Genomic DNA, 25,282 nt, shown 5'->3' with positions numbered 1-25,282 from the left:
GCCACTTTTTCATCTATTCCATCCGGTCCTCTTGAAGTCTTATCGTAATCCTGTTTTCTTTGAAGTTTGCCGTTGCCTGTAAATTTTGAAATTGGTCCCTAATATGATTCTAAGTAATTAATAAAAGTGAAGTAAAATAGTTGTTCTAGTACTGACACCATGCAACCTGAATGTGTACCTTTCTCTAGTTAAGAAATAACCCTTCACCACTACAATTTCCCAACACAGAGGAGCTATGAATTCATGTAGCTCTTATCCCTCTTATACCACAGGCTTTAACTTTTCTGGCTATAGATAAGTGTGGAGCTGGAGGAGCACAGCAGGTCAGGCAGCATCAGAGAAGCAGGAAAGTTGATGTTTCGGTTCAGGACCCTTCTTTAGAAATGGGGGAGGGGAAGGGGGCTCTGAAATAAATAGAGAGAGGAGGGTTGGGGCTGGGGGTGGTTGGTGGGATGGTGATAAGTGAGTGCAAGTAGGCAGTGGTGGGGATTGGTCAGTGAGGTGGGAGGAGCAGATAGGTGGGAGAGAAGATGGACAGGTTGTGTCATGTCAAGGAGGCAGGGATGAGAGGGAGGGTTGGTCATGGGATGAGGCCAGAGGGTTGGGAGATTTTGAAACTGGTTAAGTCTGCATTGAGACCATTGGGTTGTAGGCTCCCAAGGCGGAATGTGAGGTGCTGCTTCTCCAGTTTCCGGGTGGTGTCATTGTGACACCGGAGGAGGCCCAGGATGGACATGTTGCCAGGGAGTGGGAGGGGTAGTTGAAATGGTTCACGACTAGGAGGTGTTGTCATTTGTCGTGAACAAAGCGCAGGTGCTCTACAAAGTGGTCTCCGAGCCTCTGCTAGGTCTCACCAATGTAGAGAAGGTCACCCTGGGAGTGGGAATAATTTTTCTGGCTTGCTTGTTATGTCACAGTTTATCAAATGTCTTTTGGAAGTCCATGTACACCCCATGAACCATCTCTGTTGCTTTATCATAAAAGGCAATCAGATTGTCTAAACATAATTTGCCTTTAACAAATCCATGCTAGCTTTTCTTAATTAATCTATATTTATCTAAGTGCTTTTCCACTACTGAGGCTAATCTGGTTAGCCAGTAGTTGGCTGAGCGTTTCCTTGATTTATATTATTCATCCATATTGATCCATCCCCACAATGATTGTCAGTTGACTAAATATATTGTACAAGGTGACTTATGTTAAGTATGAAAATCATCCACATATCGCTGTATAGAACCTGTACCTGTCTGAATAATTTTTTTTAATGACTAGGTGGCAAATATCAAAAGATTCACTGCTGCATCTTTTCAGTGATGGCTTTTTTTGTGTTTTTCAGAAAATCTGATGTGGCCTTGGATTATACTCTTCCTCGAAAGAGCAGCCTGTCCTCTGACAGTAACAAAACGTTTGCAATGATTGGCCACAGTATGCCCCATCAAGAAGATGCAACTAGGTTGACAGGAATTTGGAATGTTGGAAGCTTGCTTCTTTTTAATGGTAACAATTTAGTAACATTTTAACCTTTTCTGCACTTCCTTTTGATAAGTGTTTTTCACTTAGGTGTATCAGAGTAATTCTATGAAGCCATTCAGCCCATTTTGCCACTTGGCCTCTAGACCAGTTATATTCATTATTATATTTACTGCCTTATATCCAAGTCCATTAAACCCCTTTCATTTCAGTCATCTAGTTTTGAATGTTGACACAATTTCAGCCTTGTGCTAGAAGTACATTCATGATTCCACAATGTGTCTTCATTAAAACTTTTATTTATAGACATTCAGCTAGAGCTTAAGAGCAGGATCAGGCCATTTGCCCCTTTGACCCAATTTAACCAATTAATAAGATCATGAGTGAGCTGATTATGGTATGAACCCCACTTTCCTGTCTGTAGCTCATAGGCCTTGTCCATCAGATGTATATCTAATCCCATTTTAATAAATTTAAACATAAATAAATTTGACAGATTTACAATCTCAGAGAAGAAGCTCCTCACCTCTGTCTTAAATGGAGATTTCTTATTCTTGAACTGTCTCCTAGTTTTAGTCCATCAGAACATCCTCCCAATAGTATCTATCAAGTTCTCTCAGGATTTTGTATGGTTCAATAAGATCATATCTCAATCTTCTAAACTCCCTATGGGTGCAATCCAAGCCTGTTAAACCTTTCCTCAGAGATAATCCCATTATACCAGGAATGAGTTGCGAACCCTAATACAATACCTAATACAATTGCATTCTTTTTTCAAAAATTGAATGCAGTATTCTGGATGCAGCCTCACCAGAGGCTCTATATAGCTGCAATAAAACTTTCCTACTTTTGTATTCCATTCCCCTAACACTAAACTCCAATGTTCCACTTGCCGTACCTGCAAACTAACTTTGTGATTCACGTACCAACGCATGAAATCCTTTTGTATCTCAGAGTTCTGCGATCTCTCTCCATTTAAATAGTACAGGCAGTCCACAGATTGCGAACGGGATCCTTTCATGATTACGTTCACAAGTCGATGTCTATGCAGTTTGGAACACAGTACAGGATAATACAAAGTAGCCATTCATAAGTACAGGAAATGTTCCTATGTTGGATCTTTAAAATTACGCCCTTGTGTGGGGTTGTGTTTGTAAGTGGGAGTGTTCGTATATCAGATGTTCATAAATTAGGGATCCTTGTGTACTGCTTTTCTGTTATTTCTGCCAAAGTGGATGGGTATCACATTTTTCCATGTTATACTCAATTTTGCTAATTTTTGTTCATGCTCTTAACCTATTAATACCCCTTTGCAGACTCTCTATCTCTGCTTGACAAGTTACTTTACTATCTACCTTGGTATCTGAGGCAAATTTAGCTGTCATTCAATCAACCCTTGCAGATGTTTTCAAATCAACTTGTTCAGAGGTGTTTTTACACACTACAGAAGCAGGTAAGATTTGAACCTAGGCCTCCTGATTCTCAGGTAGGGACGCTACCACTGCACCAATAACCCTTGCATCCGTGTCGTTGATATAGTACACACACCCTGGTGGAACTCGGCTAATTACAGCCTGACAGCCTGAAAAACATCTATTTGTCACTACTTCTGACTTCCTTCATCCGTGCGAATAAGTTAGAGTATGCCATGTGCTATAATCTTGTGCAGCAACCTTTTAAATGGCTCCTTATCAAAGGTCTTTTGGGAACCAATTTATTTGTTTCCCCTTATCCATTCCTGTGTGTCACTTGATAAAAAAATACTCTAATAAATTAGAAAAACACAGTTTCCTTTTCTCAAAACTATACTAGCCCAGATTTTCCAATGGCCAGATAATCATTTCTGAGGCATGAGGTTATAGACATGCTCTCCGAGCCGGTGGGTTTGGTTGCAAATGTTCCATCACCGTGCTAGGTAACATCGTCAGTGCGCCTCCAGTGAAGCATTGGCCTTCTGTCCCGCTTGTTATTTATATGCCCCAGTTTGTTGGAGTGTTTGGTACCACTTCCAGTTCTGTTTCTCCGTGTTTTGACATAGGGTCTAATTCAGTATGTTTGTTGGAGTTCCACTTAGAATACCAGGCCCCTAGGAATTCCTTGGCATGTTTCTGTTTGGCTTGTACGATTATAGATGTGTCAAATTTGTGCTCCTCGTTGTCCATGTGTAGTGTAACAAGTGACAATTGGTCGTGTCTTTTGGTGGCTGGTTGGTGTTCGTGTATTCATATTGTCAGTTTTCTTCTGGTTTGGCCTATGTAGTGTTTCTCACAGTCCTTGCATGGTTTTTTGTATATACCGGTTTTGCTGGTTTTGGGTATAGGATCCTTTGCATTCGTCAGTAGCTGTCATAGGGTGGCTGTTGGTTTGTGGGCTACACTGATACCTAGGGATCTAAGTAGTCTTGTGATCATCTCTGATATGTCCTTTGTGTATGGTAGGGAAATTTTTGAGTCTGGACATGTTGGGTCTGCCTCGGAGGTAACGGCAGATTGTGCTTTTCAGGTATCCATTTCTTTTGAAGACTCTGTATAGGTGCTGCTGTTCTACTTTGCGTAGTTCCGAGTTGCTGCAACGTGTTGTGGTTCGTTTAAATAGTGTCCTGACACAGCTCCGTTTGCGGGCTTTGGGGTGGTTGCTAGTGTAATTGAGTATCTGGTCCAAATGAGTGGTGTTTCTATATACGCTAGTCTGGAGTTCCCCGGTGCTTTTGCGTTCTACCATTATGTCCTGAAAGGGTCGTCAGTGGTTGTTCTCTTCTTTTGGAATTTTATCCTGGTGAAAGATGTTGGTTATGTGTCGGTGAGTTTCTTCTAGTTTTGTGTTTGATAATCATGAAGATGTCATTATATATCGGACCCAAAGTTTGGGTTGTACAGTGGGGACCACTGTCCGTTCTAACCTTTGCATTACTGCTTCTGCAATCAGTTCTGATATTGGGGATCCCATTGGTGTTCTGTTGATTTGTTTGTATATACCAGCATTGAAGGTGAAGTGGGTTGTGAGGCACAGATCTGGTAATTTCATGGTGGTGTCCTTATTGATGATGGTGGTGTCTTGAGGTGCCTGCATACTTGATTCGTTCAGCAGTGTGGCAGTTGTCTCTGGTAGTGAGACAATGGGTCTGAGGGAGACCCCACGATTGTATACCTTGGGGAGTCCATGAAAGCTTCTACGGACTCTCCAAGGTACACAAACTGGGGGCACCCTGAGACCCATTATCTCACTACCAGGCACACCAACATATAGACTTGCCAGAGAACTACAACAGAAATTGAAATACTTAGTTGACAACGCTACCCACTTCCTGCACTCCTCCCAAGAATTCCTCAACATCATCAAGGACACCAGGATAGAAGAGGATGAGATGATGATATCCTTCGATGTAACAGCACTATTTACATCCATAAACATCGACCTAACCAAAGAGACAATTGCCACACTACTGAATGAATTAAGTAGGCAGGCACCCCAGGACACTAGCAACAATCATAAAGCTGCCGGGTGACGAAATGTTTGCAACCAAACCCACCGGCTCAGTGAGCATGTCTACAATCTCATCCGCAACCTGAGCTACAAATCTTCTCAAACTTGAATTTCTGAGGCATAGTTGAGACTTGCCTGTCAGAATTGTGCGGACTCCAAGGGAATTGCACAGGAATTTGAAAATTCTAATTGGCTATTCCCCTGTGCCTGGCGCTGTCTGAAAGTATCCATGTAGAGTCAGAGTCCCGTAGCACAGAGATAAGCCCTTCGGCCCAAACAGGTCTGTACCAACAAAAATCCACGCAAACCCCATTTCCCACACTTGACCCATATCCTTCTAAACCTTTCCTAACCATGTATTTGTCCAAATGGCTTTTAAATGTTGTTAATGTACCCGCCTCAACAACTTCCACTGGCAGCTCATTGCATATGCAAATTAGAAGGTTTTACTGAAGTGAAATTAATAACTTTGCAGGAAAATTTAGACAATTTAAAAGCAAGTCTAAATTCTGGCTACTCCTAACTACTAAAATGACTCCCCTGACTTAACACACAGGCACGCACACATACCACCTATCCTGATCTACCCTAAACACTAGCACTTACCTGGCATCTAACCTCTCACTTTCTGTACACAGTTTACCTTTCACAGGAGCTGAGTCTAAGGTATTAAGGGATATGGCCAAGACAGATCAGCCATGATCTCATTAAATGGTGAAACGGGGGGGGCTAAGTTCACGTCTTACCTGCTTCAGTAGCGTATTTTTCTATATTCTTTATTCATTCACGGCATGAAGGCGTCACTGGCCAGGCCAGCATTTATTGCCCATTCCTAATTGCCTAGAGGGCAGTTATGAGTCAATCACATTGATGTGGGTCTGGAGTCACATGTAGGCCAGACCAGGTAAGGATGGCAGTTTCCTTCCCTAAAGAACATTAGTGAGCCAGATAGGTTTTTTCCAACAATTGGCAATGGATTCACGGTCATCATTAGACTCTTAATTCCAGATATTTATTGAATTCAAATTCCACCATCTAGCAGGATTTGAACCCTGGTCCCCAGAACAGCACCTGGGTCTCTGGATTAACAGTCCAGTGATAATACCACTAGGCCATTGTACTAACATCTCTGAACAAGTTGATTTAAAAATATCCGGGAGCGGAAAGTTTATGTGCTGCTGCACATTAAATATCAATGCAGCAACTAGGCAATGAAAAAGCGGCATGGTTTGACATCCTCTGATTATCTTGCAATACACAGGGTCTGTTAGATTTAAGGTATGTTTCAAGTTTCTGAAAGAGCTGTGATTGGAATGTCCTGCCAGAAACAGAGCTTGCTTTTAATGTAAGAGCGGAGTGGAAATCTGACTGTGATTGCCACTGCTCAGAAAATCCAGTCCACTGATTCTGCCTACCGAGTTATGATTTTGTGCGGCATCCTATTATAATGTCTTCAATAATGAGTATAACAATTTCCCGACAGCTATAGTTTCCTGCTTTCTGTCTTCCACCCTTAATCTACAGATACCTTTCCAGCATTTTGGGACTTTTGGAAGATGCATCTACTATTTCAGCATTCAGTTTTTTTAAGTCCCTAGGATGCATGACATTTTGTCTTTGTCAGCCTTGGGTCTAATAGTTTGCTCAGCATGTTTTCCTTAGTGATGGTGATTGTTTCAAGTTCCTCTCCATTGTTCACATGATCCTTAAGCATCTTAAGGACATTTTCTAAATCTGCTGAATCAAGATAGTCATAAACTTACTGTTCCACACTTCTGCTACTTCCTTGTTTCCATGATCAGATCCCTATTCTTCCAGTCTACATATAGGTTGACATTGCCCATGACCACTGCCGTTCCTTTCTTACGTGCCCTATTTATCTCTTCCTGCATGTTCAGTCTGACAGTGTAACTACTGTTGGAGAATCTATAAACTATTCCAACACATGTCTCTCACCTGTACTGTTTTCTATCTCTACACAATCTGATTTTATACCTTGCCCTTTTGAGCTAAGGCCATCTGTCCTTAGTGAGTGCCATTGCTCAAAGTTCCCCAACACAATTACTTGGTTTAAAACTTTCTCAACAGCTATGTTAGATGATTTGCAAGAATACCAACCCCAAAAAAGGTGAGGAGAACCATCCTATTAGCTTATGTAACTGTGCCAGAAATTTATTAGTGCTCTGTTTGAAACAATCTGCTCCAGAGGCGAGGGAAGAATGAGAAACCTGAGAGTAGGCTTCTCCGTTTTTTTGCTATTTCTCTGCGGGCGCAACCTCAAAAGTACAACTACTTGTGAGCCCATATAACCGAAAATGTGGTCAGTTTAATTAGAAATCCTTAACTGTGAAAATGCACAGGCCATTCACCCAGCTCCCTGATTTATGATGAAACTTGGAAGTGGGCTGCTAATGTCATAGTTTAGTTAAAGGAGTCATAACTTTGTCTCGTTATTAACCAGAGTGGTTATGAATCTGTAAACAGTCCTGTTCTTCTGGTAGCGACTAAGTCAGAAAAATAATGCCCTATAAATGAAAGCAAGAGAATGTTCTGTGGATTTGAACAAAATTTGACAGATTGATGAGAAGCATAGAAAATTGGAGCTAGAGTTAAGCTGTTTGGTCCATTGAGCCCACTTTACCATTCAACAACATCCTGACTACCTCCATACCATCCTTCTGCTCTGTCTCCCCGTACCCTGTGATATCTTTAGCCTGTAGAAGTCTACCTAATTCTTTTTAAAATATACTTAATGACTTGATTTCCACATACTTCTGTGGTAGAAAATTCTACAAGTTCACCACTCTGAATGAAAGACTTCTCATCACAGTCCAAAATAGCCTACCATGGTTACTGAGACCAAGAAACCTTGATCTGGAGTGCCCAGTCAACCCAGTCTCTCCTTAGTGATAAACATGTCAATCCAGGAATTAGTTTGGTGAACCTTTCGGTGCATGACTCTATGACAAGTGATTTTCCTTATATAGGTAAGGACACTGAGTTGAACACTTGTATCCCAGGTGTGTGTTCTCACCAAGGCCCTGTACAACTGCAGTAAAATGACTTAAGTCCTAGACTGAGATCAACTTACTGTTTGCTTTCCTAACTGCTCGCTGTACCAGCATGCTTGCTTTCAGTGACTCGTGTACAAGGACAACCAGGTCCCTTTGTACATCAACCTTTCCTAATTTATCACTATTTAAATAGTACTCTGCCATTCTGTTTTTCCTACTGAAGTGGAACAATTTCACACTTATCCACTGTATACTGCATATGCTATGCATTTGTTCATTCACTTGACTAAATCGCCCTGAAGACTCTTTACATTGTCCTCACCATTGTCAGTTCCACTCAGTTTTGTGTCATCATCAAACTTGCAAATATTGTATTTGATTTCTTCACCAAAATTATTGATATATATATTGATAATAGCTGAATCCAAGCACTGATACTGGTGGATACCTCTTTATCACTGTCTTCTGCTCTGAAAAAGACCCGTTTATTCCTGTGCTTACCTTTGTGTCTCTTAGCTTAATTTCAATCCATGCTAGAATATTACCACATACTTTGATTTTGCCCACTAACCTCTTATCTTGAACTTTATCAGAAGCTTTATGAAATGCAAATACACTGCATCCACTGGATCTCCCTCATCCAATATACTAGTTACGTAATCAAAAAAAACTCCAGTTTGTTTGTCAAACTTCCTCAGTCAAATTAGTTAAGGCCCTGTGACCATGAACCCCTCATTAGGGCTTTGGATGAATGGTCTTGTCAGTATGAAGGCACAGCATTCATATTTGAATTCTACATCTTAAGTTGCTTAGATAGTATATAGAACTGCAGCTTATACCATAAGATGTGAAAGCATTAAATGTTGTATTTTAAATGCAGAGTCTCTACACAGAAATTTTTCACCCCTTGTTATTTCCCATGTGACAATACATGAGGTGTAGTGATGGTGCAGTGGTATTATTGCTAGATTATTAATCCAGCGACCCAGCTAATGTTCTGGGGACATGGATTGGAATCCTGCAGCGGCAGATGGTGGAATTTGAATTACATTTGTTAAAAAAAAAAAAAATCTGATGATACCATTGTCGGTTGTCAGAAATTTCCATCTGATTCACTTGTTTCCTTTTGGGGATGTAACTGCCATCCTTACCTGTTCTGGTCCACATGTGACATCAGACCCACAGCAATATGGTTGACTTTAACTGCCCTGTGGGAAATTATTGAATCCTCTGGGCAGTTAGGGATGGGCAATTAAATGCAGGAATAGTCAGCAATGCCCTATCCTGTGAATAAAAAAAAATGTCTGAGCCCTCTGACTGAGAAATAGTACTCAACTACCAAATAGAATATTTTAGAATATTTTCAACTGAATAGATATGGTCAGTGTTATTGGAGAAAATTGTGCAAATTTTTAATGAACACAGTGTTGGAGCAATAAACTATAAAGTTGTATATTTTACTGTATATATTCTAATTCATAAATCTGTTGTTTAATTATCCTAATTCATAAATCTCAATTATGTTAAAGCCAGAATACAGAACATAATGTTTAAGTTTTGTAAATTTAAAATATTTCCTTTCCCTGCAAATTTTATTGTTAATCAAATGTGCATTTTATAATAGGTGCCAAGATAGGGCCGGAAGAAGCTTATTATTTATATGTCTGTGGACCCGACATCACCACCGTCATGCCCTGCAAATATGGCAAATCACAAGCGAATTACTCTAAGTATGTTACTCTGGAGATTCTACAATGTGATCAGATTAGTGAATTTTTCATGAAATATAAGGAAATGGACACTAGCCCTCTGGTGGTGAGTTGAGCTGTCATAGCTGATTTGTTTAAATCCAGTGATCAATGATATGCTAAATGTACAATTATGGTTTGATTATCAGTTAAAATAAATGCCACCTTTCGAAATTTTTTTATACAGTTAGTTATTATGATCTATAAAGCACTGCTTGAAAGGGTGATGGAAGCAAATTCCAAGGAATTAAGTGTGTACTTGAAAATGAAAATGTTGCAGGCCTATGAGGAAGAAGCAGTGAGGTTGAATTAACAGGACAGTTTTTTAAGAAGTGTTAACCCAGGAAAAATAGGTCAAATAGCCGCCTTCTCTGCTGTGATTCAGAGGTTACTTTATCTAACTAGGTAAGGAGGTTTAGCTAGACAATCCTAATAATTCAGTCAGCTGAACCAGTTACCTCTGCAGACCCAGTATGTCCCAGGTTCTAACCATATTGTGTGCTAGGTTAGGTGTTCTCCTTTGTGATGTCAAAATTGACCTCTATTTCTAGGGCATGGAGGAAGAAATTAACCTAGATTAGGTACTGATTCCCATCTTACAACTTCCTCTGGAAATATATAGAATTATGTAACACAGTAGGCCATTCAACCCAATAAATCTATGCTAATGTTGATGTTGCACATGAGCACCTCTCACCTTGCATATCACCTTATCAACATATTCTTCTACTCCTGTCTTCCTCGTGTATCGCCATCTCCCTGATAATGTGTCACACCTGGGAAATTTTCCACATTTATGACACAGCTCTGTAAGAAATGGAACTTGAATTTAGGCTGTTTGGCCCAGAGGTAGGGATACTACCACTGCACCATAAAAACCCGAATTGCATGAGTGTATCCTGTCCACAAAATTTAGGACAAATCCAGTCAGGCCAATTACCATCCTATCATTCTACTCTCAATTGTCAGCACAATCATATGAAGCCATTGTTGAATCCAGTAAAAAGTCATTTGGTTCACTCATGTCCTTTTGGGATGGAAATCTGCTATCATTTACCTGGTCTAGTCTATATGTGTCTCCACACCAACAGCAATATGGTTGCCTTTTGAGTGACCTCTGGAAATGCCTAGCAAGCCACTCAGTTATGTCAAACTGTTTTAAAGTCTTAGAAAAGTAATGAAACTGTACAGACGACCAGACATTGACCTAGGTATTGGAAATGACAACAGCAAATCTCTCAATCCTCAAAGTGTGCCTTATTAACATCTGTGGCTTGTGCCAAATTTGGAGGAATTGTCTCACAGACCAGATAAGTATTAGCCTGATATAGTCATCCTCTAAGAACCATACTTTATAGACAATGACCCAGAAATTACCAAAATCATCCTCAATGTTGACTCCAGACCCCTGATGTTTCATGGAATCAGGACATGGGCAAGGAAGCCTTCTGATTATCACCTATCACAATCATCTCTTTCCTGCGCTAATCTCACCAAAAGTAGCTCAGTAGTAACAGAAGTTTGATATAATCTGAAACATTTTTTTTTTGCTGTTTGCAAAAAGCAAACTGTGGATTGTACTCAACTAATTGTGTTTGAGAATTCATAAAACACAGTCCAACGCTAGATGTCATTTTGCAAATGGACATCACTGAAGTTAAACAATGGATTTATAGGTCCAAGACTTACCTGTAAACCCTTTTGTTTTAAATAGTGTGCCATTGTTTGCGATTCTCCAGTCCTCTTCCCCTCCTGTGATCAAGTTATAGCTTGTGGCTCTGCAATTCCCACACTCACTTCCTTTACTGTCCTTGGTCCTGGTGTCTTATGCATTGTAACTACAGCTTATCCAACATGGTTACCTTACCTATTTTAACCCCTTCCCTTGTCTGAATTGGTTGATAAATGTACATCAATGTCCAATGTGTGCAAATATCACTGATTTTTTTGAGTGACAGCAACAATATTAATATGTGTTTTGAACTAAAGCTTGATGCTTTTTTATAGGATAGTCTTTCTGTTGTTTACAATCCAAGATGCCCTGCTCAATATACAATCTACGAGCCAGTTATTCGACTCAAGGGCCAAACACGAACTATATCATCACAGAGGCCATTCAGCTTGAAGGATATCCAAAGCAATATAGTGAAACCTCAGCAGCTAAAGAACTTGCAGCCTTTGGAGCCTCAAGACCTTCAGCGTATCCTGCATAAAATTGGAGGAATTGGCGTATTCATCTTTCTGTTTGCCAGAGTAAGAGATGGCCATTTTTGAAATTTCTGATTCTGGAGTTGAGAGGGTTGGCTTATGAGGAGAGACTGAGTAGATTGGGATTATATTCATTGGAATTCAGAAGATTGAAGGGGGATCTTATAGAAACATATAAAATTATGAAGGGAATAGATAAGATAGAAGTAGAGAGGATGTTTCTACTGGCAGGTGAAGCTAGGACAAGAGGGCATAGCCTCAAGATTAGAGGGAGCAGTTTTAGGACTGAATTGAGAAGGAATTTCTTCACCCAGAGGGTTGTTAATCTATGGAATTCCTTGCCCAGTGAAGTAGTTGACGCTACTTCAGTAAACGTTTTTAAAAAAAAAGGTAGTTTTTTTTGAACAATAAAGGAATTAAGGGATACGATGAGAACGCGGGTAAGTGGATCTGAGTCCACGAAAAGATCAGCCATGATCTTATTGAATGACGGAGCAGGCTTGAAGGGCCAGATGGCCTACTCCTGCTCCTAGTTCTTATGTTCTTATGTACTTAGCAATAGACATTTGTCATGAACACTTTAGCAATGCAATGGTCCATGCATTATCTATTTCTGAAATGAGCCAGCTCCCAATCAGTACACAGTTAATTGGTTTCAGGTGAAGTTACTGCAGAAGTTAGTTACATTTGGCTCGGATAAGGGCCATTTTGGGGTGCAGTGGTAATGTCCCTACCCTGGACCAACAGATGCAGGTTCAAGTCCCACCTGTATTAAAAGTGTGTAATAACATCTCTGAACAGGCTGATTAGAAAAATAAGATTTTTTTTTTTAAATGGCTTGGATCATGGCCCTCTTGGGGTGCTGTGGTAGTGTTCCCTACCCCTGGCCTGGGAGACCCCATTTCAAGTCCCATGTATCCAGAGATGTGTAACATCTATGAACAGTTAAATTAGAAAAATATGTTCAGTTTAAAAAAGAACCCCAAAAATACACATTAGTTGATCATAGGCCCTCTTGTGGTATAGTGGTAGCATCCCTACCCCTGGACTGAGAGGCCCGAGTTGAAGTCCCACTTAATCCAAAGGTGTGTAATAACATCTGAACAAGTTGATCAAAATAAATAGTTTACAGTTTGGCTTGGGATTAAAAAGAAATAAAACAAACAATTTAGCTTAGGGGCTAGTGTGGTGTAATGATAGTGTTTCTACCTCTAGGTCAGAAGGTCCAGGTTCAAGTCCAACTTGTCTTGAACAGGTTTATTAAAACTATCTACAAACTAGAAGACTGATGATCTGCATGAAATCAAACAGTTGGAAACGCGGGTGATTCAGTGTTGGTGGTTAATAGGTGAAAATTGCCACAAGTGATTTGGTGGTGGAAAAAGCCATTCAGTTGTGTGTGATAGCACTTCTGCGTATAGAAAGAACTTTGGCTCATAGGGCTTTCTGATGCAGTGGTTGTGTTCTTACCTCTGAGCCAGGGTGCCCAGATTCAAGTTCCACCTGCTCCTGGCATGTTTGATTGGAGCACCTTGGCACTCGAGGGAAAACTACCCAGGGTTTCAACTTTTGAATGTTACCGTCTCTACCATTGGGTCAGAACAGAGTTTGGTCTGTTGAGCAAGTGAAGAGACTAAATTTGTAACATTTTACAGCGTACAAGGGGATGATTTTGCCCACTGGGCTTGTGACAGTCTATTCCATTCATCTATTTTTTGGTCTGAGGATGGCGAATTGGGAGCCTGCAATGTTCAGTTCTATTCTGTGCACAAGCAAGACGTGTTGAGCTGTTATAAGGTGTCTGTGAGAAATGTGGGCAGGTGTTGCATTGGCAACGCTGAAACTGGCTATCAGATGGACAGTGATCTCTATTTTTGACGTTTGCACATAATAATTATGTATTTGATTGGAAAAACCCATATATATTCCATTTGCTGATTAGTTTGATAGCTATAAATTTGTGTCATGCTGACATATGAACAAACGTACTACTGGCTGTATCTGTTCAAGTATTGTGATGTCCGGGTGAAAGGCAACAGTATGCAAACAGATGCAACATAGAAAATTCATTCCACTTCTGTCCGTTTTGGTTTTCAGTTATACCACACCAAGTACCTTTTTGCCATTTGGAACTGGCAAATGCAGGGGTGAAAGGTTTATCCTTCTGACTCTAGATTGGGTTCGGGTAATGGGTCTGGCAAGGTTAGATATAATTCTTGAGCATAAAGGGATCAAGGGTATGGGGGGAAAGGAGGAACAGGATACTGATTTGGATGATCAGCCATCTTCATATTGAATGTAGGAGCAGGCTCGAAGCATGGAATGGCCTACTCCTGTTACTTTCCATGTTTTTGTGTTATGCACTGATTTCACCCACTGGGATCTGGGTCTAAGTCTAACTTGGACACAGGGAGAACCTTTGGGATGAGGCACAGACTGGACTTCGGCAATTCTCAGAAGGCTATTGAGCCATACTTGGCATTGCAAGCAAGCAAATGGCTGTATGTATGTTACTGTACACATCCATCCATGTTGCATGGCATATACATACCAGAATTCAGCACAACCAATGTCACAAAAACCAAGCATTGAATCCATCTGACAAGTAACATTTTGTTACTTGAAAAAAAAAGTATTCACATTTACTTTAGCGAAATAAAAATTGTATGCACACAGATCAAGAATTGCCTTTTATTTTGTTTGGAAGATTAAATATTTTCTTTTTCTCCAGTCTGTCGAGATTAGTAACTGTGAAAAGACGCAAGCTCTAGCACTGAAAGTTATACTTACTTTGACCAAGTATAACCAGCAGAGAGTCCAGGAAATGGAGAGCTGTCATGGCTATGCTATGATTCACCAAGTGCTCATAAAATCGAAATGTATTGTAGGTTTCCACATCTTAAAGGTAATGCAATATTTTCTACATCTGAGTCTCTTCCCTGTGATTAGTTAAACATTTGTTTCATTAAAATGTTACTGACTTTCACACAAAGTGGAGTAATATGCTTATTTTGCCTATGTTATTATTCAGGCTCAGTCCATTGACTTGCATGTGTTCCCTTGAAGGATATTGCAGTTCACTTTATCTTGAATATCTAAGTCAGTTACAACTATAGGCTGAACTGAGAGAGCGAATCTAAAGGTTTACTAAGTCTGACTAGTTATAAGACCCATTCCAAGTACAAGTACAAGCTTTAGAGAATTTAAGTTTATCATAAGAAGTAGAAAAGAATAATAATAAAAACAGTGATTTCTAGTTGATTCACTTTGGGACACCAGCTCAGGTTCTGATCAACTTTGCACATGTCTCTTTTTCTGTTCGTTTACCCAAGTTGTCCTTCTGTTTTCGGTTTTCTCTTCGTCCACTGAATCACTATGAATCGTTGCTTATTAACTGTCATAAGTCACTGTCTCTGGTGTGTGATCAGAGGTGTTCTGAACTCGAATTGGCTTGCTAAAGCATGGACAGCACACAATAGATCTTACATTGACTGTACTGTATATACCCAAACTGAACTGATTTATTTAAAAATGGTCGTCTTACTGATTTTATTCCTACTATCTCCTGATATCCCATTAATGACAGCTTGTCTCTCTCAGCCTACTAATTTTGTAGATTTCTACCAAGATAATATGGCACCAGTACAGGAATTTGTGCATCTGCTTGAAGTATGTAATGTCACCTCTCATCATTATATATTGGCCCAAATGTCCCAACTCATACATTTAAGTAATCTCCAAAACCTAACAGTATCCTTTTAAACAAAAGAGCAATGTTTGATGCCACAAAAAACTGCTGTGTTAAAACTGAAGCTACAAAGTACAGCAAAGAAATAGAAACATACATAAAGCTTGAAATAGCTATTCAAAATTAATAGCTAGAAAACTAAATTATTTTAAAACACAGCTGTGTCTTTGAAAAGAAAGCAATTTGTCTGAAAGCATTTGCACATTTTGTCAGCCTAAATTTACATTGGCTTCAGCCAGGAAAACAACCATATAACCATAAATCCATGGCCTCTTAATGTGGACTAATGTGGCTATTCTTCCTTCCAGAAATTGTTTACAACTAAATCACCCTGAACAGAACCTAATTTAACTCCTGAATTTCTTAATCAAGTCAAAATTATTGATAACTGAATCAATATTCTATACTTTTCATTAGAAGTGAAAGGTATACAATGTGTAGTATGACTGATTTGATTTATACCACTTATTGTGTCCTGATTAGTCAGTTTCTCTGCTTTATCTCTGGCCTGCCTATCTCTTTCCTATGAGCCCAAGTCCCTCCCCCACACCACCCCGCCTCTTCCCCCCCCATAAGACTGTAGGACATAGGGGCAGAAGAACGCCATTCAGTGAGGTCATGTCTGATCTGATAATCCTTGCTTTCATTTTCCTTCCTCATGGCCATACTGATTAAAAATCTGTCTATCTCCGGCCTCAAATAAATTGAATAACTCAGCTCCTTTGCGATTTTAAAAACTTCCACAGATCCACTCCCCTCTGAAAGAATAAGTTCCTGAGCTGTGTCTTAAATGAGATTGCTTTATTCTGAGATTCTACTCTGTTTTCTAGATTCTCGCACAATGGGATACAACCTCCCTGTATCTGCCCTGTCAAGCCCCTTGAGAATCTTGCATGTTTTAGTAAGGTCATATTTCATTCTTCAGAAGTCGTGAGTTCAAGCTCAACCTCCCCTCTTTAGAAAATCCATCCACTCCCATAACCGGACTAATGAACTGTCTGTGGACTGCCTCCAATACCATCGTATCTTTCCTTAGATAAGAAGACCAAAAACTGTTCGCTTTATTCCAGACGTGGTCTGACTGTTGCTTTGCGTAGTTTTACAAAGAACTTCTCCCCCCTCCTCCTCATCTCCTCTTCTCCCTCCCAACTTCGCTCTTCTGCACCCCGCCACCACTTCTCTCTTTCCCATCCCCCTCCCCACCTCTCTCTCTCTCCCTCCCTTTCATCCCTTGATTATTTAGTATTTTTGGAGTGCTATCTACCTTGAAGATTGATGCAAAGTTATTCAACTCTTCTGCCTTTACCTGGTTCCCCATTAATTATTTCTCAGCCTCATTCTCTGACGCCCCTTTCTTCACTTTGACCTCTCTTTTGGTTTTTATGTATTTAAAGAAGCTGTTACAATTTTTAAATTTTCAATTTATTTTATCCCTCTTTTTTTCTTGGTCATCGTTTGGTCAGTTTTAATACTGCCCTCATCCTCTTCCACTAATCTTCACCATGTTGCATGTTTTTTTTTCTTTTAATTTAGTATTATCCTTAACTTCCTTAGCTAACACTGTTTGGTTGATCTTCATAGAGTCCTTCTTCCTCACTGGGATATATTTTTACTGATCGTCATGAGTTGTCTTTTTTAAAAGTTTGAGGAACAATGGCAAACATTTAGTTTTGCTTATCTCTCTTCCCAGTCCAGCCCTGCCAACTGTGCCCTCATCCCAGTTGTAATTACTCTTATTTATATTTCTGATACCAGTTTCTCTCACTCAAACTGAATGTATAGTCTCTGTTCCCTCGGGTAATCTTTTAGTCTGACATTATGTATTAAATCTGCATCATCGCATATTACTAAATCCAAAATAGCCTGATTAGATCTGCAACATGTTCCAGGAAACTGTCCTGAACAGACTATGAATTCTTCTGCCTTGTGGCTATCTTTGCTAATTTGATTTTCCCAATCGAAGTGAAAGTTAAAGTCACCCACGATTAATAGTCTGCAGTTTGTACATGCCTTGATTCTCTGTCCCTCCCTCTAGCCCCTCACTCACCACCCTTACTTGCTCTCTCCATTCCCACTTGCTCACTCTGTCCTCCCCTCTTGCTCTTGCTCTCTGTCTCAAGCGTCCTCACCCCCCTGCCTTCCCCACTTGTTCTTTGCCCCACCCCTGCTCTCAGAGAATAGTACAGCACAGGAATTGGCCCGTCATGTATGCCAACATTATGCCGTTTCAACTAATAAGGCCGTAAAATAGAGGAGCAGAATTAGGCCTTTTGCACTTTGAGTCTGCCCCACCATTCAATTGTGACTGATATGCTTCTCAGCCCTGTTGTACCTTCTGCTATACCCCTTGATCTCCTTACTAATCAAGAACCTATCTATCTCTCTTTGTCTGCCTGTCTATCTCTGTCTTAAATACGTTCAATGACTTGGCCTCCATGATGCTCTGCGGCAATGAGTTCCACAGATTATCACCCTCTGGCTAAAGAAATTCCTGTTCATCTGGGTTCTAAAGGGTTATCCCTTCCCTCTGAGGCTGTGCCTTTGGGTCCTAGTCTCTCCTCCTAGTGGAAACATTTTCTCCACATTCACCTCTATTCAGGCCTATCAGTATTCTGTAAGTTTCAATCAGATCCCCCCATCATCCCTCTAAACTCCATTGAGTACAGACCCAGGGTCCTCAATTTCTTCTTGTATGATAAGCCTTTCATATCTGGGATCATTCTTGTAAACCTGTTCTGGATCCCCTCTAAGGCCAACACACCCTTCCTTAGATGTAGGGCACAAACTGCTCACAATATTCCAAACGTGGTCTCACTGGAGCCGTTTACAGCCTCAGCAGTACATCTGTGCTCTTGTATTCTACCCCTCCTGAAATAAATGCTAGCATTATATTTATTGTCCTAACTGCCAACTAAACCTGCATATTAACGTTAAAGTTCTAAACAAGGACTCCCAAGTCACCTTGTGCTTCAGATTTCCAACGTCTTTCCTCATTTAGAAAATCATCTGTGCTTCTTTTTCTTCCTACCAAAGTGCGTAACCTCTCACTTTCCCACTCCCCTTCTTCCCCCTCTTCCCCCTCTGCTCCCCCCCCATCTGAAATTGTTTTGACCACCAAAAATTGCCTTGGTGATTTTAATGTACTACTGATCCCACAATGGATTAGTATTACATTAAAATTCTCCTGTAAATTCTGTGTGGAAGCTTTGTGTCTATTTTGAGAATAAAGAAAACAGTGATCATCTGCTTTACCTTATGGCCCTTTATAGCATCTATATTTTTAAACTTGCTCTGCTATACATGTGCAGGAAATGTTTAATTTTTTATGCTGCCAGTTGGTCATATACAGAGAGATGCATATAGATTTGCTAACTTTATGCTTTAAAAACTGTATTTCAGGCTTTACTTGATGGATGCTGCAGTGCTCCAATTCTTAAATTTAATGAGTCTACGAAGCAATTTGAAATTGATACAGAATCCGTTGCTGTGATCCAGGATGTGAAGCTGCTGTCTGAATTGTTATTGGATTGGAAGATCTGGTCTAAAGCACAGGTTTTTATCCCCCCAGTGTTCAGATTTTTATTTGTTTCTATCGCCATTAAGTACTGGATTGGAATGAGGACTTCCTAATTTGAAAGAACAACAATTGTGAAATGATATCCTCAACAAGAAGAAAATTCACTTAAGAACTTAAGTGGAAGTAATGAGACGTTGTTGCTCATTCTGTATAACACACAGTTATCCAATTCCTGATGCAGTATTTTTAAGAAATATTCTCACAACACACACCTTTATCATTCTGCTCTTATTTAAACAGAAGTTTTCTTCTGAATGCTTTAGTGGGATTGTTGTATACATTAGGTGTCACTAGGTTCTATAGGTCAGTGATCCAGAGGGAGAGTAAAATCTTTCACTTTAGTCAGTAATCAGGCTGTGACTGCAAGTGAGGCTCATAACTGGGGCTGCTCCTGCAAACTCTGTCCCCCTGCTCTCCCTCTCAATCTCTTCAATCATGTTCAAAGCATGTAGCAGCGCTTAGGTGAGGCTTCTCAGCTTCTTGGAAGGTCCCTGCCTCAAGCAGTGCAGCAGCTAGGGAGAGCTGGGTGAGTGTAACAAAGGAGTGTCACTGAGGAGAGATAGCTAGGGAGGGAAACCTCCTTTTGTCAGCCTCGGCCTCCCTAACCTCCTCAGCTACCGGCTCTATCTCTCCCTCATCCCCAGCCGCCTTCCTAGCACCTTCCTCATCATCTTCACCAACCCACCCCTATCCTCAGCTAGTGCAAAAGGAAGCCACTTCAAACCTGCTTACCAGCTGCGACACATTTGGTACAGGCCATCTGTGCGTACATTGCTGTTGATGTTACTGTGCCTGGAATGCAAGTTTTCCAATCTTACCAGTGTAGCTACCAATATTGTATATTTTTGTTTTGAAAATAGAATGGTGTCTGGGAAACACTGATGGCAGCTCTTGAAGTGCTCATTAGAATCCGTCATCCAAAGCAGATGTTCAATGTCAAGCAGCTTCTAAAGTCCCAAGTGGTTTATCGCTTCCTTTTGACTTGTCAAGTTCTTCAGGTATGAACTGTATTTGTCTAAATTTCCACTTCTTTCCCCTTCCCAATGTCTTCCTATTCTCTTGATGCAGGACTCTACTAGGGTACATTTTACAAAGTGTTGGTACCTTTTTGATGCTTTATCCAAATGAGCATATTCCATGTGATCCTAGACATTGAGAGTTAACAGTCCTTTAATTGTGGAAAACATGATGTCTTCTCCTGACAGTCACAAGTTGATCTAGTGACATGGGTCACGAGATAATAATCATGCGTGGGAGCCTCGCATATTTGTCTGTTTAATTCAGGGTCAGAATTCCTTTCCTGGCTGAAATCAGTAAACACAAAGCAGCATTGGAAATCCTTTGGATTTGTATGACAAAGTACTAGAAAAACCTCTTGCCTGTTAAATAGTTAGTAAGATCTCTGAGGTCATTTGTCATGAGGTTCAAGTATAATTAACATAAACTGAAGAGAGATGGTAGCACTGTATTTTTATTATAATAAGCATGCAATGATAGTAAGGGTTTTATAGTAATTAAGTTTTCCTGCCTGCCTGCATCTGATGTAGTGTTCTATCCTTCCCCTCTGTCACTTGTGGAACCTTAACATCTTTATTCCCAAGTTCATAAAGTTTTTGTCTGGAGAATTGCTGCTAAAAATCAGAACATAGTAATTTTATCATATATATGCAGTTACTGAGATGCCTTAAAAATGCTAGTACTGAATCAGCTCCTAGTTCAAGCAGTCAGCATGCTTTTTCATTGCTAGCTTGATCATGTGGTCTTGAGAAAGGACAACTATTAGTTTAACATAATACAGTACATATTCCCTCCACAGGTAATTATAAAATCACTGTTCAGAAAATGGAAAATTCAAACTGTGTCACACAAATTTTATACCTTGCAATGGTGCTAATGTATCTTCAGAAATATAAGCCTGGATTTTCACTGAATTAGGGAGCTTTTTAAAAATGATGGGCAGGACCCAATTGTAAAATTCCTGACTTCATTCCCAGGATTTCCTATTTTCAGGCGTGCCTTTTAAACATCCAGACTGTTTTGGATTGCGTGCCCCCAGCCAGCACACTCAACTTCATTGCAGATAGACACTTTTTCACAACTTTCACAGAGTTGAACTAGCTTTTTAAGGAGTCTTAGTTCATGACTTGCCATTGTTTGCTGCACCTCAAAGGAGTCATGAGCCATAGTCTGTATGGGAAACTTATTGAAAAGTGAGTATAAATGTCCTTCTCATGCACCCCAATGCCAGGCTATGCCTCCCCTAAGGACCCACTTGGTCCTCCATTCCAAGGTAACTCCAATCCCCCAAACAACTCATATGCACCCAATTTCTCACGCCTGCCACCAGCATGCAAGGGGCTGTGGCATTTCCTTTCACATCCATCCACAATACACTATATAGAAGCAATGAAACCCAATGATGGAGTTGGATGTGGGGGAAAAAAAACTTGGCTGAGAGACCAGAAATCAATATTCTTTCAAAACACTTGAGCTCTTAGTTGATTAACAGCATTGCAAAAATGAAGTAGAGATCAGCCAGCCAATATTTATTTACTCACAGTCGAGGTTTCAAGCGCAGCTTTTTCAGCTATTCAAATATTAAATGTAAGTGATGCTTTCTTACCCTGCAGTAAAAAGGAGGTTATTTTTTAATATCTTGGAAAGACATCGGTGATCTTACTGCCACTGTAACGACCATTGTTCCTATACGTTTTATAGTGGATAAATAGGAATGCCATGGCCTGGCATGAGGAGCCTGTAGGTTGTTTATGGTACATATCTTGGCAGGGGAAACATGAGGGGCCATAGGGTTGTTTGGGAGGCATGAACTGGCATGGATTATGTATGGACAATGGAGGAATGTGAGGGGTAAGGAATGGCCTTTCTGTTGTTATTATAAATGAGATAAGGTTCCGTGGCACCAAGGTGGACCTACTAAATAGCCAACTTCTGTACCCAGCAGCCATAGCTGCCTTTGAATATTTTACAATGTTGATGGCCCACCTGCAGCTCAAACCGACCCTTTGACGTCATCAGTATCCTGAAATCTATCACAATCTATCTTGAATTTACTCATTGACTAAGCTTCCAAAGCCCATGGAGGTAAAGAATTCTAAAAATCTCCTACACTCTGCCTGAAAATATTATCTCATCTCAGTAGTAACTGGCTTGCCTCTTATTCTGAGATGATGTCTCCTGACTCTGAAACCTCCCCACGCCCACATCAAGGGAGACATCTTTTGTTTCATCTACCCTGTCTAGTTCTTTTAATCATTTTGTATGTTTTAATGAAATCCGTCTCATCCCTCTAACCTCTGAGTATAGGTGCAGTGTCATCAATCTCTCCTTAAGGCAGTCACACCATCCCAGAAATTAGACTAGTGATTGTCTGCTGTACTCCCTCTGTGGAATGTATATTCGGGTGCAATCTGACCAAGATTCTGTGCAATTGAAGCAAGATATTTTTGCACTGGTGCTCAAATAGCCTTGCGATAAAGACCAACACCATTTGCCTTTCAGATTGATTGCTGCATCCATACATTAGCTTTCAGTGCCTTATAAACAAGGATGCCCAGATCTTTACTCCATTATCAACATGTCCTCTAATAATAAGCATTGCTTTACCCCTAATAAAACATCTTAACTTTTTTTTTTAAAACGCTGAAGTTTATGTAGACTAATCAGTACTGAGGTCTTGGTTGGAAAAGAAGACACTAGCCAAATTTGTTACAGGAAAGATTCTATTTCAGATAAATATCATTTTTCTTTGGGCCAAACAAAATATTGCGCATAGTTATGCCAACTTACTTTTTTCTCTCTGTCTTCATTTTGGTTTCTCAGGAACATCGAGATGAACACCTGACATCTATCCCTTGGGAAGTCTGTAGATCATTTGTGAAGATCATTGAGGAAGTACTTGGTTCGCCACCAGATCTGGAGTTGTTGAAGCTGATTTACAATTTTCTGTTGGCAGTACATCCTCCCACTAACACCTATGTTTGCCACACCCCACCAGGCTTTTACTTTTCCCTCCATATAGGTGAATGGAATGCTTACTGCTTTTAATCAGTTTAACATGCACATCCAAGCATTAAGGGCTTTGGTGTGGAGAATAATTATTTCTTTGATTTGTGTTCCCACACAGCATCCACATAGAAGATTGCTTCATAACAGTCACTTTACTGACAAATTACTTGCATAGAGCACGTTAGTACATTTCACTGAGACGTGCTTTGCAAATAAAAATATTTGATTCCTTTTATATAACATTTACTATAAAATGAGTTAGAGATTGTTAAAATGTATGGAAATTTATTTAATGATATCTAAATTTGCTATTAATCTAATGCATGGAAATGAGAGACTATGTAATTTCATCATGAGGTTTCACCACTAGCATGCCCATGCTTAAATTATTTATCTGAAATTCTTCCCTTTGTTATTTTTAGCAGGGCTGTTAATCTGTTATAACTAAATGGATTAACTCCTCTGCTAAGGAAAAATCGGGGAAGAATTTTAAATGCTTCAGTTAACACCTGTTCTCAAATATCAGTGCATAATTTCAAGGCCAAGAGGGCTGAAGTGAGTGAGAGTTTTTGATCAATTTGTGATCCAGTGATCTTTATTAGTACAACTAATATGTGTAAAATGGCAATTCAATTTGAAGCATTCTGTTATTGCACTATATCTGTAAACTCATTTTAAAAGAAGCGTATTAAGCACTTTAAGTTTCTCAACCCTAAAAATGCTATACAAATGTCATAATAAAAATCAATTTATTTGTAAAGCACTTCACCTGAAGTGCCCCATGTAATTAGTGTGAATATAACTGACAAATTTCTAGATGGCCAAAAAAACCATCTGCTAAACAGTTATTTTTTTAATCTTGAATTGAAGATGGTTTGCTTTACTTTATGGGTATTCTTGAATGTGTCTTCAGAACTTTTGCTTCTACGTTAGTCACATGCAGATTCCTCTGTTTCTTTGAGAACATGAATTGCCTTCTCCTTAACAATTTTGATTTTGTCTCTAATGCAAACTAATTTTACATCTCAAAGTCCAGGTCCATGCTACAAAGTTATAAGGGAATGATCCTGATGCCTGTTGTAACAAATCCTTCCTTAACATACACTTTCTCTACTTAGTTTTTCTGCGTTTGGTGCTTTCTCCTTGAGTTTTCTGGCTCAGTGTTGCCAAGTTAAGGGATTTCACAAAATAACTTGCATAATAGGAATTGCCATAATGGGGGTCACTTGGTACACTAAAACACATCCAGGCAAACCACTAAAATAAGCATTGGTGATCGTATGTTTTTGGAGGTAGTTTTTACCTGGTTTAACCATTCTTGACTCATTCCCTAGTTATGCTTTGAGTAGATACTTGTACAAAATTGTTAATGATTTCACAATTGACACGTTATTTCATATTGAACATAGGTCTAAAACAATGAATATATTTTGTAGATGTATGTGAATACTATGTGGAAGTGTTTAAATAGATATTTTGTATGAAAGATTGCTATCGCTGAGAATAATGTAGAATTTGATTTGTTGTAGCATGTACTAGATTCATTATAAAAATAAACAAAATTTATTTTGACTTTCAGATGGTAAGATCTTTGAAGAAAAGGTCAAATCAATCATGCATATGCGACATCCTAACAGTGGTGGAAAGCCTAACGAAAGTCCTGGCTTTCTTTCTCCATCTGCCTTCGTCGCTATCCCAACAAATGGTAGGCAGTTGTTCAAAATGACTTTCAAGCTAGTTTACTTGGTTATCTGCTACTATAATTGAGTTACTGTACACCTCTTCTGTATCTGGAGTGGTCATGGTTGTAGACAAGGAAGTTAAGCCTAGAGTAGGTATTAATGACAGGAAGCAAATTATGGGGAGGTGGTAGCGTGTGGTAATGTCACGAGACAAGTAATCCAGAGCCTAAGGTTAATATTCTGAGGGCATGGGTTCAAATCAAATCAGAAAGCTAGCCTAATGGTGACTGTGGACAACTGTAAGTTATAATAAAAACTCATCTGGT

At 39.8% G+C, this 25,282-nt stretch overlaps 1 protein-coding gene across 1 annotated transcript in view; it reads left to right on the top strand.

The window, feature by feature from the left end:
* Positions 1-25,282, top strand: part of lyst (lysosomal trafficking regulator) — a 327,516-nt gene that overhangs the window by 195,128 nt on the left and 107,106 nt on the right. The window contains exons 15-22 of the mRNA XM_048597088.1: positions 1,337-1,497; positions 9,592-9,782; positions 11,723-11,968; positions 14,655-14,828; positions 19,071-19,223; positions 20,109-20,246; positions 23,089-23,287; positions 24,854-24,979. Of these exons, the coding sequence (XP_048453045.1) occupies positions 1,337-1,497; positions 9,592-9,782; positions 11,723-11,968; positions 14,655-14,828; positions 19,071-19,223; positions 20,109-20,246; positions 23,089-23,287; positions 24,854-24,979 (1,388 nt within the window). The remainder of the gene's footprint in view (positions 1-1,336; positions 1,498-9,591; positions 9,783-11,722; positions 11,969-14,654; positions 14,829-19,070; positions 19,224-20,108; positions 20,247-23,088; positions 23,288-24,853; positions 24,980-25,282) is intronic.

This window comes from Rhincodon typus, chromosome 5 (genome assembly GCF_021869965.1).
Source record: "Rhincodon typus isolate 14 chromosome 5, sRhiTyp1.1, whole genome shotgun sequence".
NCBI classification, from domain to species: Eukaryota; Metazoa; Chordata; class Chondrichthyes; order Orectolobiformes; family Rhincodontidae; genus Rhincodon; species Rhincodon typus.
This window is presented reverse-complemented; position numbering and strand designations above follow the sequence as displayed.